General features: G+C 46.1%; 2 protein-coding genes across 51 annotated transcripts in view; one reads left to right on the plus strand and one right to left on the minus strand.

Moving 5' to 3' along the window:
* Positions 1-3,451, minus strand: part of LOC140643538 (4-galactosyl-N-acetylglucosaminide 3-alpha-L-fucosyltransferase FUT6-like) — a 66,719-nt gene extending 63,268 nt beyond the window's left edge. For 38 of the 50 annotated variants that reach the window (XM_072845438.1, XM_072845442.1, XM_072845439.1 and 35 more), the window contains exons 1-3: positions 3,166-3,451; positions 1,840-2,039; positions 262-467 (exon numbers count right to left, since the gene is read on the minus strand). The gene's annotated coding sequence lies outside the window, so the exon portion shown is untranslated. Of the gene's footprint in view, positions 1-261; positions 468-1,085; positions 1,226-1,839; positions 2,062-2,354; positions 2,614-2,671; positions 3,128-3,165 lie in introns of those variants that run through there. The other 12 variants (XM_072845463.1, XM_072845462.1, XM_072845460.1 and 9 more) reach the window with 8 other exon arrangements.
* Positions 3,452-7,398: 3,947 nt separating this feature from the next.
* On the plus strand, positions 7,399-14,217 carry NMRK2 (nicotinamide riboside kinase 2). Its single transcript, XM_072845786.1, has 8 exons — positions 7,399-7,581; positions 9,026-9,116; positions 10,526-10,574; positions 10,771-10,942; positions 12,563-12,634; positions 13,158-13,264; positions 13,658-13,743; positions 13,849-14,217. Exons 1-7 carry the CDS (start codon positions 7,556-7,558, stop codon positions 13,741-13,743), a joined length of 603 nt encoding a protein of 200 aa, XP_072701887.1. The 5' UTR covers positions 7,399-7,555; the 3' UTR covers positions 13,849-14,217.
* The last annotated feature ends 4,923 nt before the right edge of the window (positions 14,218-19,140 follow it).

A 19,140-nucleotide genomic window follows, 5' to 3' on the forward strand; every position in this document is an offset into this window, starting at 1 on the left:
CTTTAACAACAAAAATAGTCTTACAAAATGTTAGTCACATCAGTAAATTTACCAAGAGAACTAAATTTTTTATATAAAATGCCTCCACAGCAACTTAATTTATTCAGTGCGGATCATCTCCCTGCGCAGGATCTCTCTCCCCAGATCTTAGCCATCTTTGAGTTACACACACAGTCTAAGTTTGTGCGGTCACTGTAGTGGCCCATGGTCAACAGGTAGAAATAGGCACCTCCGGAGGATGGCTCAGCCCACCCATCCTACCGTCAGCTGTGGATGGCATCTGTCCTTGAACTTTGAGATGCTGAGCAGAATGAATGCCATCCTCAAGTTGAGTCGGGTGGAGGTAAGAAATGATCTTCCTATATCACTGGAACTACACTCCCTTGGGGGCAGAACTGGTCTGTAAGCTCCTCCTGGCATCTCGCAGCTGTGGGAGAAGCAGCCCGGCCCCAGGCACCTCCATGCCCCTGAAATGAGATCAAACATACAAGGACTAACACTGGGAGTACACCGATTCCAGAAACGGGAGGTAATTGTTCTGCGTCCAATCTGGATCCCATACCCACATGTCAGAGTGACCAGGAAGGCAAGCAATTCGCTCCTAGTGAAGGGAGGATTTGGGGGGTTTTTTCAGCTACCTCTAGCCAAGGCAGACAAGGGGAGCACAAAAAGGCAGCGTGGGCTCTGTTCTTAGCACAGCACTGAACATATTTAGCATGGTATAAGGGAAGAGTAGCAACACAGGTATTAATGGCATCAAACAGGAGAGACCCACAAAGAATGGAAGAAGAGAAATGTGCATTCATTAACTTGTCTTCTATTTACAGCATTTCCTTTCTAAAATACATTCAAAGTGTTACCCCTGCACGCCCTGCTGAGTCTACTCAATTGGTTTTTACCCCAGGATTATATCTGGATAAGCAACTACAACACACTGAAGGACCCTGATTTTTCTTGAGCGTTATCAGAAGAGAGTAGAGTATACACTATATATATCCTATATGAGGATCAGAACTGATATTCTCTGTTTCATTAAAACAGAACTCAACCTAAATTGAAGCCAAATATCTCAGAGGACAAGTTACCCGTTGTAAACTATGGCGAGTGGCTTTCAAGGCTCAGGCTGAAAGGCTGCAGTCCAGAATACGCTTAGTCCCGTATGTCTGAGTGACACAGGGGATTAAAGTGCACCGTGATGTTCTGACAGGGACTGCACTGAAGCCTCTCACAGGAACCACTCATGCAGGAACCAGGATGGTGCAGGCGGAAACAGCAAGGAAGGGTCAGGAAGAAGCTGTGGAGGAATGCTAAGAATGCAGAAAAGAGCAGCAAAATCTTTGGTAACATTTAGAATTGGCAGAAACGTTGAAAAGAGACAGTTTACCCAGAAATCCACCCCACAGAGGCAGCATGGTAGGGACAAGCAACGCACAAAAGCTAAAAAGAAAAACAGGAACCCTGTGGTTGCCTTTCTTTCTCCTCTCCCCAACCCCAGCTGAATTCTTTGCTCTCTTGAGACACCTTTTTATCAGCTATACCAACGCAAAGGGCTTCTCTGTTTCCCCTTGTGAAATCCTGTTGGGACAGAGAGTTTCTCCAACGGGCAGGTGGAGCGTGATGGAGCGGAAGGATTGTAGCCTGGGAATTTCACAGATGCCGGTGTAGCAAGGGCCACAGCATAGGGAAGCCTCAAAACCTGAGAGCTGGCTTAGCCCTACCAACCTCAGAACGAAGCAGCACGGGCAAGGATGAGCTTTTAACAGCAAGAAAAGGAAAACCTCCCTCCGTTATCTGTATATTACCTATTCAGACTGATTGTGAAGAGTCTGTCAAACATACCTGAAAGACAGAATATTTTGGAGCGCTGGATGAATCATCACACATTAACGACATGCCTTACAGCTCAGCTTCTTCACTGTGTGTTTGCTGCAAAAAGGGTGAACACTTCCTTCATGCCTTATTCATTCTCCATCCTTCTTCATTTCCCAAACTGCCTTCAAGTTTTGCTTACGTCCTCTCTTCTCATCCATCAGTACAATCTACATTGGCCAAAAGATTCAACTGAGTGGGGAGGAAGATTAGACATTACCTCTCCTAGAATATAAACCAGAGTTAAAAACTGGGGTTCTATCACTTTTTTAAAATGCTTCTAATTCGTTGCTACTGACTATACAATTTATAGCAACACACAGATCAGGACTAACTAATTTAACAATGTCACACATCTACAAACATATGCCAGCTGTCAAATGGCACTAGAAATGTCTGGCATCTTTTTAAAAATTTATCCCTGGAATTCCTGCAGTTGTTACCTGGCACCACACAGATACAAGATAGAAGCATTTCTTGTATACTCCTTTTTGTCTCTATATCCACTAATCCCATGAAAAAAATTCCTCATGTAGATCACTGAAATCCAAAGAGGATCCTTTCTTGCAGCATCGTGGTCAACAGCTCCAGAGGGCTCCAGTGAGGAGAAGTTTAGGAAGTGCAGCGTGGGGAGTGAAACACCTGCAGAACCTGATACTTTGGGGACTGAGAATTTAGAATAATTTCTCCATCTCTGATTGGACTTCTTCAGTAATGAGCTGGCTGCCTTTGGGCTCCAGTTTTCCCTTCCCTCACAGTCTTCACTTCAGATTACCTCTTAATCTGTTCCTTTTACACTTACCCTCTTGTCCTTTCATTCAGGCCCCATCACTTTTCCTTCCCTCTAGAATAGTTTTCCAGGTTAATCCCGAAGTAATGATATACTGAAACGTTTTCATCTGTATTTTTCTTGCGTGCACAGCTGCTTCTGCCCGATCCCACCTTGTCTAAGTTCTGAGTGTGCCCCGTCTACCACTCTGTCCCTGCCTCCTCCACGGGACTACAGACCCTCTGCCACCAAGGGCAGCCATGGGATCAGCTGCAGCAGTGGCAGCAAATATCACCACTGACGGTGGCAGCTCCTGGCTGCGAGCCACTCCGCATATCACTGTGACAAGATGCCAGCTAGTTAAGCATTATACTATTTAAGCTCGTTATTCTACTAGCCTAATTTTCCTTACTAGTAGCTGTTCTAGTTACTGGCAGCTAACTGTGAAGTACTGCTCATGTCGTACGTGAAGTACTGAACATCTGTTGATGTTCTCTCCCTCGGTTTTGTTTAAATTAAAAGCCTACCTTCCTCCAGAGGGGGTATGACAGTTTTTGCATTGTCGAGACATGAGCAGCTTCCAAAGCCTTGGAGAAAGACTCTCTCTGCAAAGAATAAACCAACCCACGATTTAAAAATTCACAAGTGAAAATTACTCTCATTCCTTTGCCTATTCTTCCACTAGCTGGTATGCAGTCTCATCCAGCCCCCTCCCCCAGGTCTCCAGCGGAAGGAACCTTGGCATAGCCTTGCTCATACCATAAACAATGTCTGATGAGTAGCAAAGGGTTTAAATTCTGAATTAAAGCTTTAGAATAAATGAGTCATATTCTGCAACAGAAAGGTCAGTGGACACACAGAAACTAAACTATCCCAGGGAAACAACACCATGACAGCTCCATGAACTGGCTTCTGCCAAATTTATCTTAGTTTTAACAAAGACGATTGATATTAAACTTTTAGTAAACATTAGTATTCTAAAAATAATGTAAAGAGAGGGAACATTTTCTATCTTTGAATGAAGCACACTGTTGAATGGTATTTGTGTTAGTAAAGTGTCAAGTAGATAACGTATCTGCAGGATAAACAAGCCCAAAAAAAAGGAAGTTTCAGATGACCAACACATAACTCACTGAGAAATGTGGCTAACATAACTTGCTAAAAAAAGCATTTATGAACATTTGGCATTTGCATAGACATATTTTTACGGGTTGGGTAAAGTTTGTTGTAGCTGGTAAGTGTAACTGTCACCATTCATTTCAGACAGTTTTTTGAACGAGGTCTTTTTTGTTCTCAGGGAAGCAGACAGCTGAAATGCCGCAGAACTCCACATACAGGCAAGGCACGTGCCACCACCTAAAGGAACAGTGAGTCTGAGGCCGTTCAGGAATCTGAGAATTTGAGCTATGTGGCTGAATATGATTTCACTGGATGCTTGGTGCATGAGTATGAATAGGGGTAATAGAAAAACCATGGCAAGTAGCTTAAAGACAAACTTGGGAAAAGCCAGACGCATCTACAGGAGAACTGAGGGACCATGAAGAAAAGGTTTAAAAAATGAGCTTTTACACTGAGGGCTACATGAATGAGATTTGCAACCATGAGCTTAAAAAAAAAAGAACACAACAAAAAAACGTGCCTTCTGTCCTTCATTCCTCCGGTTTTCAGAAGGAACAGTTTCAACATTCCTTATAGAGATAGTGGGACTTCACTGTTCTGGAATTCACTGATCCCAAACAACTCAGCCACATACTTTAGTATTTGGAACTGCTGCTGCTACTGCCACAAGTATTTTGGTTTGCTATCTATACTAGAAATGTGTTGTTTCTTTTGACACATCTTAGGCCAAATACTCCTTTTTTCAACGCAAAAACCCAACCTGTATTTCTGAAACACGTTCATATTAGTAAATCCAACAGGGCAGGATACAATTTTCACTCACCTCGAGGATGGCATGTTCCAAAAATACTTGGATTATCATGGCTCCAGTGTAGAGAGGACTGGATCAGAGGTAGCTGTGACCACCGTCCCCTCCTAACATTTATACGACTCCCAAGCCTCCCAGATTTTCCCTAGCACGTAAGGTCAAATGCGGTAAAATAAACACTGAAGTATCACACTTGGCTTTCTTAACCAAGACACCTTCCTAGCTCACAGACAGAAGAGAAACACGATGAAGGGCATGAAAAATTTGAACAGAAAGCTAATCTTAGGTCAAATTTTCAGTTGGTGTGCATTAGCGTTGCTCCACTTCAGTGCACAATGGCAATTCACACCAGCTGAGAGGCTGACTTGCTGACTCTCCATGGCAAACGCTGGGCTTAAAGTGATGGGCGGCTGCTGGAAGTCTAACTTCCCTCAGAGTCATGTCTCCTTTATATTCAAGAATTCAAGCTCCAGATTTCTCTGGAGCCATCATTTTACGTAGCTACCTTGGAAATGATGATGAAAGTATAACTTGCAAGTGATGTCCCCAGGAACAATCAAATAGTAAGCTGATGTTGACCATAAATAATAATTACAGTAGAAACACTGGCTGAAGTCTGTTCGTTAAACACAGAGAATTAAGACAGCATAATAGACTGGAAAAGACCATTCGCTATAATCCCATTCGTATATTTACCAGGCTCTATCTTAAAAACAATTTCTTTTCTTGCCTTCAAAATCTTCACTGCAAGACTTCCAGAATCTTACACCCCTGACAGTTACTAATCTTCTAATTTGCAGAGCGTGTTTATTCATGATCCGCTCATTTTATCAAAGCACTGGGCCTTGACCTTAAGGCTGATGAGCATAAAATAGCTTTGTAGGGAAAAGCAACATCTTTTATTAGATCAACAGACACAGCTGGGGTGAGACAAACAACATTTGAGGCCACAAAACCCTTCTTCAGGCCTGAAATAGAAGCAGAAAAATTCAAGTTAAATACAGCTTGGGAGCAGTTGTTCTTAATAAAACTTAGTGATGGCAAGCAATTACCCAGTTTGAGGAAGAGGTATCCACAAAACACTGGGGATATTAATAAGGTGCGAGATGATTAAGCCATCGGATACCACGTGGGCGAAAGGAGATGCCATTAGCTGCCACAACTAAAATGTTCTACAGGCTTCTATAGACATTGCATTACTTATGGAATATACTGCTTAGAGAGCTCCAAAACCACTGTACAGGGGAAAGCTCCACAAAACATACCCCGCACATCCAGGCAGCTGTGAGCCCTGAGGTGTCTCTCGACAGCCTGGATTAGCAACTGCCTCTGATGCTGGAGCCACACCCCACCCTTTCCTCGGGAGTGATTTTGAGGAATACACCTTCAAAAACGCTTTCCTCAAATTCTTGACGGTTAAATTCTGGATATGTGAGTTTTACACTGCAACAGCTGAAAAGCTCAAGGGACAATATTTTGTAGCCAGCGAGCAAATGATGGAGGCACTACAAAAAAACTCAAATAGAAACAGCGTCCATCTATTCCTTTGAGCACAGTGAAAATCACCCCGCTGTAACAACAGCTTCTGTATTCACCTTCAGCCAGGGGGCAAGCCCCGCACCAACACTCACCGCATGCTGCTCGTACATCCAGCAGTACAAGATCATGATGAAGAATCGGCTCTGCAGACTCCAAAGCTGTAAAGAAAACTAAGAGGACACCACACACCTCGATGTCTCACTGAGTTTTTTACCAGTACTTTACAAACCGCTGTAGGACAAGGAATCTTTAAATATGCCTTTTAATTATTTCATAAACTGGTTTTATAAGAAGGAAGAACAAGGGGACACAATGGTTTGGATGATTTAAGCTCTCTTAGACAAGATATTATTTAAAAATACATACTTCACATCACGTTCATCTGAAAAAACACTCAGAACTGTTGCTAACTCTACCTTCACCTAACATCCCCCAAGACAGCCCTGATTTCAGAAGCATCTGAAACAATTAAAATTAAAGCACAGGTTCCACAATGTGTACACATGGTGAGGGGTATTTACTTGAGGAAGCAGTCCAGCTAGACTTAACTTACCTTAAAAAGCACTACCTTACATGAGTAAACTGTGGAGAAGGAGGCCCTCTGGAAAGCTAATATCATTTTATGACTTTGTGTCTATGTATAAATAAGCTGTTCAAAAAGTTCCTCCTAAAGGTCTGAAAGATAATGGTCCAGATGGATTCACTCGTCAGCCTCTCCATATTCCTTTCTCTGAACAGCTGCACTTAAAGGAGTAAAAAAAAAATTAAAAGTTTAGTTCCCCTGCCTTCCCTATCAGAAGTTTAGAGAAATAAAAAAATTCCTTCTCATGACATTCCTGGATGCATTTCAAATAATCAAATAGGAATTGGGAAAAATGAAGAGGAAAGCAGAGAGATAGTTTGTCTGACTTGAAGGGAAAAAAAAGGCATTTAATTATATCCTCACACACCTCTGTGCCTTCCCCAGAACTCCCAAAGGAATTGTAAAAAGGGGTGACATTTCCACCTACCCCATTACTAATTTAGGCAAAGGAAGAGCTTGCCAAAAAGCTATTTATAGCAAAGCCAGCAAGGGCAGCGGAGTGGGGGTCCGCGAGGGGTGCAGAAACAGGTGCAGCGGCAGCGCGCATGACCCCATCCGCCGAGGTGAGGATTGGCTAATCCCGGCTCAAAAATATGACATCTTGGGCTCATGATAGTCACAGGGCTTTTCCATCAGCAGGCGGGGCGGGGAAAGAGCAGGGAGGGAGGGAAGGGCACTGCAGCGGGGCCCTATAAATTAGAGGCAAACCCGCCTTTTCCTTCAATGAAATAGTAAGGTGAGGCAGAGCTGAGGGGGGGAAGCAGAGGGCAAAGGATCAGGTGTAGTTTTGTTCCGCTGAAAGAAATTTCAGCGTTTCTAAATTTGTTTTTTCTCACCACATTCCTGCTAAGGAGGCAACTCTGCAAAGATGAAATACATCATAGGCATTGGAGGGTAAGTTCCTGTTAATATTGCATGCATATATGCTGCTTTTTCTTTCCATTTAATTGTTGTAAGATGATTGAAGACTTGGAGACTATATATCTGACTATAAAATAATATTACAGGATTCTAGAACTTGCTGACTCTGAATTCATGCTGCTTTTACTTAATGCAGAGAGCTCTGCAGGGCGGCACATACCAAACTTTTATAGTGTTAACAGGAGGTATGCTGAAGTAGAAGAAAGTATTTCAAGTAATTTTGTAGGTCAGATGAAGGGAGCGGTGTGCCTCAGCTATGAAAAAGGATGTTTTCAACATTAAGTTAGACTTTCAAGTTTCTCTGAAAGACAAAGAGGAAAAAAAATCTGTTTCAAATAAGATGGAGGGGGGAAGGTATACAAAAAGCTTTTCTTCTCTCCAGCAAAGTAGGATTTGGAAGCGAGCCTGCGTGCATGCTCAGGACAGGGCAACAGAGCTTGGTGCATCCCCGCTGACTGCAGAAGGGCTTGCAAAACTGACACCGGGCAAGACCTGGATTTATAACATGGGTTAAAGACAGTGTCAGATTTTTATAGCCTTTGAATAAAAAGCTAGAAATAAGCACAGTCAGGCTTGACAGTCCTCTCCTTTGGAGAGGAAGATTATTCAGGCCTTTCGTATTAGAACAGGCTTTGCAGGCACAAGGAAGCCTGAATCTTTCTCCGAGAAAAGAGCGAGCTTCCCTCATTCATAATTCATTTAAGGCGTTTTTAAAAAGCATTTTTTGCAAGCTCGACTTTCACTGGGCAGCTTCTTAAGCCGAGGAGCGTAAGCCTCCTAACGAGCAAGGGTGTTTTAGGGCAATGAATGCCTGCAAGGGCGCGTTTTAAATCTACCTCGGAAGCTGCCAGCTCCCTGCGCGGGGACAGCCCTGCCGAGCCCCAGCGGGGAAGGCGCCAGCGGTCACCGAAACCCCCGCGGGGGCTGACGGGGCGCCCGGACGAAGGGCAGCTCAGCGGCTGGAGCCGCGCGGCCTCCTCCATCTTGAGGAGGCGCCCGCCGGACTTCCTCCAGCTCGGGCAGATTCGCGGAGAGCGAGGCTGGGGGAGCCCCGCCAGCCCTCCCGCCCGGGAAGCCGCTCTGAGGGGAGCAGAGATGGCGGCGCGGCCCCGCGCTCCCTCAGCGCGGCCGTTGAGCGGGCGGGAAGCGGCGCGGCCGTTAGGAGCGGCGCGAGTCCCCCGGGGGCCCGCGCGCGCCCCGGACACAGCCAGTTGCCGGCGGGGAGGGGGCGGGGCGGGGAGCGGTCACAGCCAATCGGCGGCCAGCGCGCGCCGTGGCGCCGGCGAGGCGGGAAATTCAAACGGGCCGGGCGCGGGGCGCCGCCGGGGCTCGTTTCTCTTCAGAGCGTCCCGCTGAGGGCCGGGGGGTTCCCGTGGCTCTAACGTGGTTCTCGCCTCTGTCCCACCTCTCCGTGCAGTGTCACCAACGGTGGCAAAACCACCTTGACCAACAGAATCATCAAGGCGCTCCCCAACTGCTGTGTGGTCCATCAGGATGACTTCTTCAAGGTAAGCCGAGCTCCTCCCCTTGTTTAGAATATCAACTTCTACTTGTATATGTAGTGATAGTTGTAGCAGGACCCCCCGTAAGTTTTATATACTTGTACATGCTTTCCAAGTAAGTTTTGACAGCTTAGGAGTAGCACATTTTCTGATTGATTTGTTTTTATATTATGTTTTTATACATTTAATTTTTTAAATTACTTTGGACAGGTGAGGAGATACTGACCTTTACGAATGTCGGTATCTGCCAGTTTCCGCAGAAGTAGAGCTTGGCATGGCCGAGCACAGAACAGTTGCAGCAAAATCTTCCTTTAGTTTTAACAATAGGTCTAACTTTAGGTCAAACTACGGAACTAAGTTAGAGGTTATTTACTGTACTCTTCACAAAGCACTTTCTCCATGTCGGGTTTTTGTCCTTATTTTATTTAAATAAGAATGTTGCTTGTAAATGATATTTTAGGATTTAAGCACCCCTACACTACTTTAAATGCAGAAGGACAGTTGTATGGGGGAGCTTTGACAGCTCTGTATCAGAAACCCAACTCAAAGATTGCTAAAGGTGAATGCAGAAGACCTCTGCTGACTTGGGTGCCTTCTGCACCAAGCCTGGGAGAGCAGCAGGGGAAGCGCTCACATCAGAACTGTGTTACTAAACCCTGTAGGCTGCAGCCATTTCATGGGAATTGCGATATAGCTGGACCCCACCACACGTGGAAGTCCAAGAGACATGGCAAAATGCTTGAAGCAGTTGTATGTTGTCCCCTGACACGCGAGGTGCTCCAGCATTGGCAGCCGCGTTGTCAGTTTGTCCTGCCTTTGCAGGAGCACGCGCCATACAAAATGGAATGAGACGCTTATTTGGAAGAGCTTCTTTGCCAGAAGCTTCCTGCACAAATTTGGTCAGATATGAGCCCTTGAAGTAGAGAAGGAATTTTCCATAAAGATATATAACTTCTCACTAGTGTGTTTAGCTTGCAAATGCTTGTGCAAATAAAGCTATAACTAAGTGATCAAAAGTCATGCTATGCTGACCTGCATTTTTATTAGAGCTGTTAGGAGTTAAAACAGCTATTATTGAACATGTAAATTTTAGCATTTACTTAACACTGTATTTGCATTTTAAGTTCTTAAATGTTGACTTATAAACAGGGACCTGTAGTATTTTGGCTAATAACACCATGTCAAATTGTTAACCTAGAACTCTTTGTCCAAAGTGGCTTGACTGAGCCAAGAAAGCTTTTCAAAGTTCTTGGGGTTGGTGAAAGACGGGAACTTAAGTTGTAGGATCTGTAATTGTTTTGTTAAGTGAACACTTGCCTTGTTGTGTATTGCAGTAGTGTCCAGGTTGTGATCGGATCTTAGGTAACTGATCACTCTGAGTTTGCAGCAATGTTTTATTGCTCACTATATTTCAGCCACAAGATCAAATAGAAGTCGGGGAAGACGGCTTTAAACAATGGGATGGTAAGAGCAGTGCTCGCTATAGGATGCAGTAATGTATATTTTTCCTAAGTATTTCTTTTTAATTATTAAAGACTTAATAGTAAATTTATGTAATTTCAATTTTACAAGTTCATTCTATATTATACTTTCAAGCCTACATGGTTCGTGCTATTTGATTGTATACCTTTTTCCCACCCACCCCCTTTCTTCTAACTAGTGTTGGACTCCTTGGATATGGAGGCAATGGTGAGCACTGTGCGTGCGTGGATTGAGAACCCAGTGAAGTTTGCCCGTTCCCACGGGGTGAATGTTACGCCTGGCTCTAAAGAGCCAGCCTCCAAAGATATCCATATATTGGTCATTGAAGGCTTCCTGCTTTATAATTACAAGTAAGGTTTGGGGAACTATTAACCATTTGCCAGGGAAGAACACTAGATGCCTAGTGCCAGGGCTAAATCCTCCTTTTTACTAATGTACCCTTCCTGCCTTGTTCTGAGGTATCATGCGTAAGAATTTTTCTCATGTAAAATTGACCAGTAAATGCTGGTAAAACTGAGGTGCACAAGGTGAATTTCTCAAGGTAACATAGGAAGTTCTCATTTAGGGCACACCCTTGAACTCTAGGGCACGAGGAGCTTTAAACCAGCCCGTGTAAATACTGAGCCAGCAGTGAAGGACAGGCTGCCCTCCCACTGCGGTGCCTAAACCTTGACCTGAAAAGTCATTGATAAGAATGAGAAGATAATCCGTCCTGCATTCACTACTTGGAATCTCTCCTGGAATTTAGGAATAGTTCTCATGTGATACACATGCTTGTTTAACACTGACTAAATTGAGCTTAGTAATTAATTGTACATTGGAGCAAAGATCAACCTTTTTTTGCCTTTTTTTATATGGGGGAAAAATGCTTGGCAAGAAGATGGGGAGACTAGCAGTGAAGAGAGAAAACTTCCAGTAACTAGATATATAAACCTCAGAAAATCACATACCATAAACATGATGAGCAAAAGATTCTTGGCTCCAAATTCTAGTTTTGTTTACAAAACTCTCAAGAGAACAAGCTGTGCATGACGCTTAGCAAAAATGGAGTTGTTTAAGCTGTACCATAAGACAAGCAGCACCATTCTGGCTTTCCAAACTGAATGGAAAATGGTAAATGGCAGTCTCAGACTAGCCATACCGAGAATGGCCAAGTGGAGATTGCACTGGCAAACTGCCTGGTGTTCTTGGCCTGTCCCCAGGGAGGTAACTCTCAATATCTCTCCTGAAGGTTACAAATACCTCTGAAGTGCTCTGTCTTGTTAATTGGAGCCTTTCCTTAGCCCAGAGGGAGTATTTCATCCACAGACCTGGAGCTAGTTCGGTTCATACTATATTAAGCATTTATGCAACCCTCAGTAGGCTTTTAGAAGTCTCAGTCCCACCAGGTTCAAACTAGATTTGCTCTAAGGATTTTTCTGGGTTTATTTGCTTCAGCCTAATAGTGCAATGCAGTCAGCCGCAGTAGAGCTAACTGCCTGTATTTCCGGAAAAGAACACAAGCTGATGAGTTGTCTTGTACCAGATCTGTGTGCCCATGCACATTTTGACAGCTTGCTTCTGCACAACAAGCCAGACAGTTTGATAAGTCAGTTCCTATCAGATTGAGGAATCGCAACTTTGGTCTACTGCAAAGCAGAACTTTAAATGATCTAGGAAGAGAGTCGGGGTTCACACCCCAGCCCAGTGCCTGATCCTCCACAGTAACTACCAGCAGGTATTTGGGTGGGAAAAGTACCTGCTGTACCAGTCTGACCTTCAGAAAACAGCATTCTCCATGTTTTATAGCTACTAATAAACCTACCGTACGTTAGCTTATGTCTTAATGAAAACACTTACACTTCTGTTGTCTGCAATAGACACAAATACCAGACAGGCAGAAAGGTTTTTATGGCTTTCAGGGATGATTTAACACTTTTCTCTGTCAGGAAAAAAATTGAGACACATTCTTTCTTTCTACCCTACCCTAGACCACTGATAGACCTATTTGACATACGCTACTACTTGGCAGTTCCGTACGATGAATGCAAAAGGAGGAGAAGGTAAGAAGATTCTTTGACACAAGTCTAATCCTTCCTTCCAATAAAGACCCTCTACAAGAGGCAAGCCTTCAGGCTGCCTTTCTGTTACTATTAATGGGATACATTGGTGTCAGTTACAAATTGGAATTACAGTTTAATGTTTTAATTTAATTGGAGAAAGACTTTCACGTGGCACTTTCTGAAACTTTAGCTCTGGCAGCCCCCTTTTGGGGGGTTTATGGAGATCAGCACACTGGTGCAAAAGGAACAGAGTCGTCGTGTGCTTCCCCCATGAGCATCAGTAAGCCCTCAGACTGCTTACTTTGCCTTCATCTGCTACCTGCAGCCTCTGCATTCGCCTTGGGGGCTTAAATAAACTTGTTGCAAAACACAGAGAAATATGGATGAGAAACTGGACTGTGACAATCAGCTTTTACATAAATGCAGCAGAGCGGCAGTCAGATTAACTGCAGGCTTTAGCAGTGTGCAAGAGGCAGTGCAATCCCAGTAGCCCTCATGTTCTTTTCTCTTTTGCTATTTGCAGTACACGTAACTACACTGTTCCTGACCCACCGGGTCTCTTTGACGGACACGTCTGGCCCATGTACTTAAAACACCGGAAAGAAATGGAGGACGGCGGTGTTGATGTTGGTAAGCCTCCCTAACTACAAATCCTTTGGCATTGTACTTCGGATTTTAAGGAAGTCAGTAATTTAATTCAAGGAAACTGTAACTGCAATGATGCAAGGCACTATTTTTACTACTCAGTTGTAATCCTGGCCTACTTTCTGTCCAGATAAATATATGCACTTTTATAGCTAAGAACTTCTTTCCTTTGTGTCATATTATAAGCACTTGGGGGGGGGGGAGAAAAACCACATTCTTTATAACGGGGTAAGAGACTTTGTGGGCTGTAGTTTTTCAGGATGGTTCTGTTTTTCTGTTATTTGGGTCAAGAGAATATGAAATATTTTAAAACTAATCTAGAGAAATCTTGTTCTGATTGGAAACCTACAGCCTGAAACCTCTATCTCCTTCTTTCAGTTTATTTAGATGGACTGAAGTCTAGAGATGAACTTTACAATCAAGTCTTTGAAGATATTCAGAACAAGCTTTTAAATTGTTTATAGGTAACTATGACCCTGCTCTCGAGGGGGTGAAATGTGAGGGACTGACTGCTGGAAACAACCCGCTCCTACACGCGGGTAGTCACACTTTCCCTTCTTGCTTTTCAGGGTCTCGGAAGACCTGACAGACCCATGTACAGAATGATGTAAATAGTACTTAGAAGTTGGAATGAGGGTTTATTTGTGTAAACTCTTCTTATACTGTCCCTTGGAAAGTATCTTTTGTATATAATTGAAAAAAATTAAGATAACTTATTCACAACTCTGTGATGGACAGGATTTTTTTTATTTTCTTATTTTATATTCCACTGGCTTAAACATAAGTTGAAAATGCATTTTTATAATGGAACAAGTAGAGCTGTGTTGGGAAAACAACTGACTCTTCTGCTTATGTGCTTCTGCAGACATTAAGTCTTCATGTAATGGCTTGTTTGTAATGTCATCTCTTAAATTCAGTAAAAATCAATTTAAAATCTTTTTTTTTTGAGGGCCTGTTTTAATACATCAGTCACCTTTCCTGTAGTAGAAATCAGCACAAAATTCCCCCAAAACACAACAGCAGCCCCTGCTTTTTTGTATGGCATTCAAAATTTCATACCTGTGCAGCCTCGAACCTCCTTTCGTGTGCCAGTGTTTTGGTTTCAGTGATAAGGCTGGGCTGGAAACCTAATTCAGACATCGCAAGGAGAGTGAGATTCTCAAAGGTGGTTATGGGAGTGAACAGCACTGCAGATATTTTTAAAGTGCTGATATGAAAGCAGTTTTATGTCAGCCTCAGCTTCTTGGCGTTTCTCACTTCATGCTCAAAACAAATTAGCACATAAAGATACTATGGCCTGTTTTGCACCAACAGTCAAGTGCTCCCAAGGTGAGAATTTTGGACAGAAGCCTCTCTTTCTGCCTTTTGCAATCCAAACAAGAACGCTATTTGGTCCTAAATAACCTCCAGAGGTGGAAATGGCTATATTTGTGAACTTAAAATCCAGAAGGCAAATCAGTAGGATTTCTCAGGGAAGGAGAATAGCAGCCTCATGTTAAAACTGCGCTACCTTAGGAAACACTTTTTTGGGAATTAGTACTGAAAATGCCATCCTAATTTCACAGTTTGAAACAACCAGCATTTAAACACCTCCATGCAGTGCATGTACAAAACATGTCCTGCAGAGGAGCTTACACCCCAAACAGGTTATGTATTTTTGGCAAAATCCTGCATTGAAGCACCTGATAGCACATTACAACTCTAAAATGTAGGTCCAGGAGGTTCTGCTTTTTCAAATGCTTCCAGTAAGTTTGTAGAAAGTCCACAGATTTATTCATCCGTGTCCTTCCTTTCTAGCAAAACTGTAAGTAAAATACCAGTGGTGGTAGTTTTACTGATTTTTCTGTTGACAGGCTTTTTCTGGGTATTTCAATGAGATAAAAAAAGCCTCCCACTCCAAGCAAGAGAGCACAAAAGTCATTAGGCGAACACAATTGGAATATTGAAATAAATCATAACATGCTCAAGAAAGGAATGGGGATATTGTTCCTGAAGCAAAACTGAGCCCTAGCCCTTTATTTTCCTGCTTATCATGTACTTCCATTGAGAACAACATTCTGCCCGAGCTTCCTCCTTTATGAATAGCACAACTCCTATTCTTCACCAGGCTTTTAGGCAGAACCTCTGCCTGTGAGCCGAATGGTGACCTTCACCTGGGCAGCCCCGCAAGGAGCCCGAGTAGCACAATGGTGAGGGCTACAAAAAACGTCACCTCGTCTTTGCCCCGTCTGCTCGGATGGGTCTGTGCTGCCACCAGCCACGCTGGGGGCAACATCTGCACTTGCGTGTGCTGGGGACAACAGCAGCTTGCTGTGGCTGTGGAATAGACTAGACTAGACTAGACTAGTTCAGTTGGAAGGGCCCTACAGCGGTCACCTGGTCCAACGGCCTGACCGCTTCAGGGCTGACCAACAGCTAAAGCGTGTTCTTAAGGGCATTGTCTAAATGCCTCTTAAACGCTGACAGGCTTGGGGCATCGGCCACCTCTCCAGGAAGCCTGTTCAGTGTGTGGCCAACTCTCTCGGTAAAGAAATGCTTCCTAACATCAAGTCTGAACCTCCCCTGGCGCAGCTTTGAACCATTCCCAGCCATCCTGTCCCTGGATCCCAGGGAGAAGAGATCAGCACCTCCTTCTCCACATCCCCTCCTCAGGAAGCTGCAGAGAGCAATGAGGTTGCCCCTCAGCTTCCTTCTCTCCAAAGGAGACAAACCCAGAGCCCTCAGCCGCTCCTCAGAGGACATGCCTTCCAGCCCTGTCACCAGCTTGGCTGCCCTTCTCTGGGCACATGTGAGGACTTTCACATCCTTCTCAAACGGCGGGGCCCAGCACTGTAGCTCTGCATGCACGATGAAGACCTGGTTGCAGCGCTGTCCTTGGCTAGCGGTTAGCTCCAAGCTAATAATAAATTCTCCACGCCGCTCTGTGCCTGGTAACTAACTGAGCTTAAATACTGTGGTGAGATAGGTGAGCGTGTTGAGATCTGTCAACCTGCTATCAAAATACGCCGGCTAAAGATAGGAAGTGCCATTAAACTGATGTACTAAAGCACATGCGGCGCACCACGCATAAAAGGTTCGCCATGTTAAAGTACAAAACCTCTCACGTGGGATGAGTGTGGTGATCTTTTGGGCACTAAAATAACTTGGCTGTGGTGTCAGCACAGCTCGCTTCAGAAGATTTTTGGGCATGCCTTAATTAGAAGCATTGCTCCAGAAAAGCAGCTGCCACAGATTAGCAAGAAGTCACCCAAAAACCACCAAGCCTGTTTCAAGGGGTGTTTTGAACAGCCTGGTGAAGCAGCCAGCAGCAAGTCAGATCCACCACCTTGTCCTTGTGTTACACCGCTATTTTCCGATTGTCTGGCCAGAACAGGGACGCCACAGCCAGAAACGAGACATGAATGCTGATGGCATCACCCACACTTCCACAAGCTATAAAAAGGCATATTTCCTTGTGTGCAACCCCGTGCATGCCTGGAGAGACCCACAAAACTATAATTACACCGTTACACGGCCAGGCGCTCGTCAATGGCAAAGCTGAGGAACGCCTGAGCCAGGGACAGTGTGCTGCGACTTGTCACCGATACCTTGTAAGTCCATTTGACATCGTTACGTGGAGCCTTTCCCACAAATTAAATGCAGCTCTGCTCGCTGGCAGAAAAAAAAGCAGCCTCAGCTCCCCAGCAGGATCCGGCATATAATTTCCATCAGGGTTTCCCCCGTGTTAACAGATAGGTTTAACCCTCACCCGATAAGCCGTGCAAAACCATTTTGCTTTCATGAAGACATACAAGGCAAAAGACATCGCGCTCCCTTCAAGCCAGCCTCTAGGAAGCAAAAATCGAAGCCTAAAAAGGCCACTTTGATATTCTCTGTCCGCAGAGAATATACAACACCCCAGGGCGGCGTTAGCTCTGGTTGCAAAGAGGGGAACCGAGGCAGAACATCCCAGTACGTCACATCGCCGAAATCTCCTGGGGACCAGCACAACCCCTCGCTTCTGAGCACCACCCGAGTTCCTATAGTGTTTAGTATTATCTGAGTCCCTATGGTATTTACGTCCTGGACACTTTCTCCCCAGTAAATCCTCCTCCACGGTGTTTTTCCCTTTCTTTGCAGCTGTACGTGGTACATCGTGCGGCCTGCTGAACTCGTGCCAAGTACTCTGCAATTTAAAACCCTCTAAAGCAGGTCACCCTGAGCGCAGCGGCAACAAAACCCACCCCAAATTCTGGTTTTTAAAAAATGTTTTGGTGTTATCTTGTGCATCCACCAGGATGAGATCTCCTGCTACCACCCCCTCCAGAGCAAGCGTACCTGCCGGGCGGCTGGGGAGGAGACAGCCGTGCCGGCCAAGGTGAATGGCCAGCCCCTTCCAAGAGCCTTGAAACAGAAACCGGCGGCACAAGGAGCATCTGGGAAGCCTTAGCACTATGTGAACTTTGCACAGCTCGGGAACAACTGTTGCTACAGGATTTCCATACATCCTTTCACACGCTGGCTCTGGTGACGAACCAGCTCTGCGAGAGCAGATCAAATGCCCGGGACTCCAGCTGAATCTGCACCCCAAAGCCTCCCCCAGCCTCCAGGACACAGCGCCTGGAGGGAGGATGACGGCCCCAAGCCCCCCAGCCAGGCTCCAGCGTCCCCCACCATGGCCGTACCCCCCTCCAGCACGCTGGGGCCGCAGCACAGATCCTGCTCTGCCCTGGGACACTGCCACCAGCCGGGCGGTCACGCCATCACCCCTGGATGCCAAGCGCCTTGGCCTGGAAAAATGGGACAGACTAAAATTATCCCCGAGCCTGCGTGCCCCGCAGGTTGGGATGAAACCTACACCCCGTGGGACGTCAGCGGGCAGCGGCCGGCACGCGGGGCTGCCTGACGGCTGGCGCAGACGGGGGCACGGGGCATGTCCCCTCCGCCCAGGCTGTGCCTATCTTGCTGCCACCCCAAAGCTGCAGGGGGGGACACTGGAGTGACAAATAAAGCCTGAATTGAGCAAATCCCCTCAGCCCGGAGCTCAGCTGGAGGAAAACCCCCCAGTGCCCCCCCGGCCATGGGTGCTGGTGAGCCAGAGGGACACCTGCCATCTGCTGGGATTTGGCCGGTGATTCCCCCAGGTCAAATTCAGCTGGATTTTGGCTCCATCACCACAGGGCCGTGGGCAGCCGGAAACCCCTCGGTGCTCGTGGTGGAAACCCAGCACCGGGCTCTCGCGCATGCTCTGCGGAAAGCGGCGATTTGGGACCTTGTGCCCCCATCCCCAGGAGGCCAGGGGTGAGGGGACAGGGTCCAGCCCACGCTGGCCCCCCGGCCCCAGCCACCAGCTGCTCTCCGGCACTCACCGGGGCATCTCCTGGTGATGCCAGAGCCCAGCAGCCCTTCCTGGCCCCGATAATATTGGGGCTAATTCCTTGTCCACTCTGTTCCCACGCAAAACGGGATCTGGCTGGTGCCCTGCAAAAGAGGGATCCCTGGGGAAAAGGGTAGGGACCCCCTGGGACCCTCCCCACACCCAAGGGCCTTCCCCGAGCCCCAGGGACCCCCCCAAACCCCTCCAGATCTTCTCCAATTCCCAGGACCAGCCCCCAACCTTCCCTGAGCCCCCCAGACCTCCCCCGGGGTCCGAGGCAAGAGGGGCTGGGGGCTCCCCCCGCCCGGGAGCATCCTGCAACCCAGCCCCATGCCCACAGCCCCCTCCAAGCCCGCAGGGAGCTCGCCCGCCAGCGTTGGGGCCGATAAGGCAAAACAAAAGCCCTTCCCCTCCTAAATTAAGGAAATCCCTCTGGGACAGCCACGGCGTGTCCTTGCCCCCTTCCCACCACCCATCCTCCCACGGCAGGAGCCAAGGCGGCTGC

Source organism: Ciconia boyciana, chromosome 24 (assembly GCF_034638445.1).
Source record: "Ciconia boyciana chromosome 24, ASM3463844v1, whole genome shotgun sequence".
NCBI lineage: Eukaryota > Metazoa > Chordata > Aves > Ciconiiformes > Ciconiidae > Ciconia > Ciconia boyciana.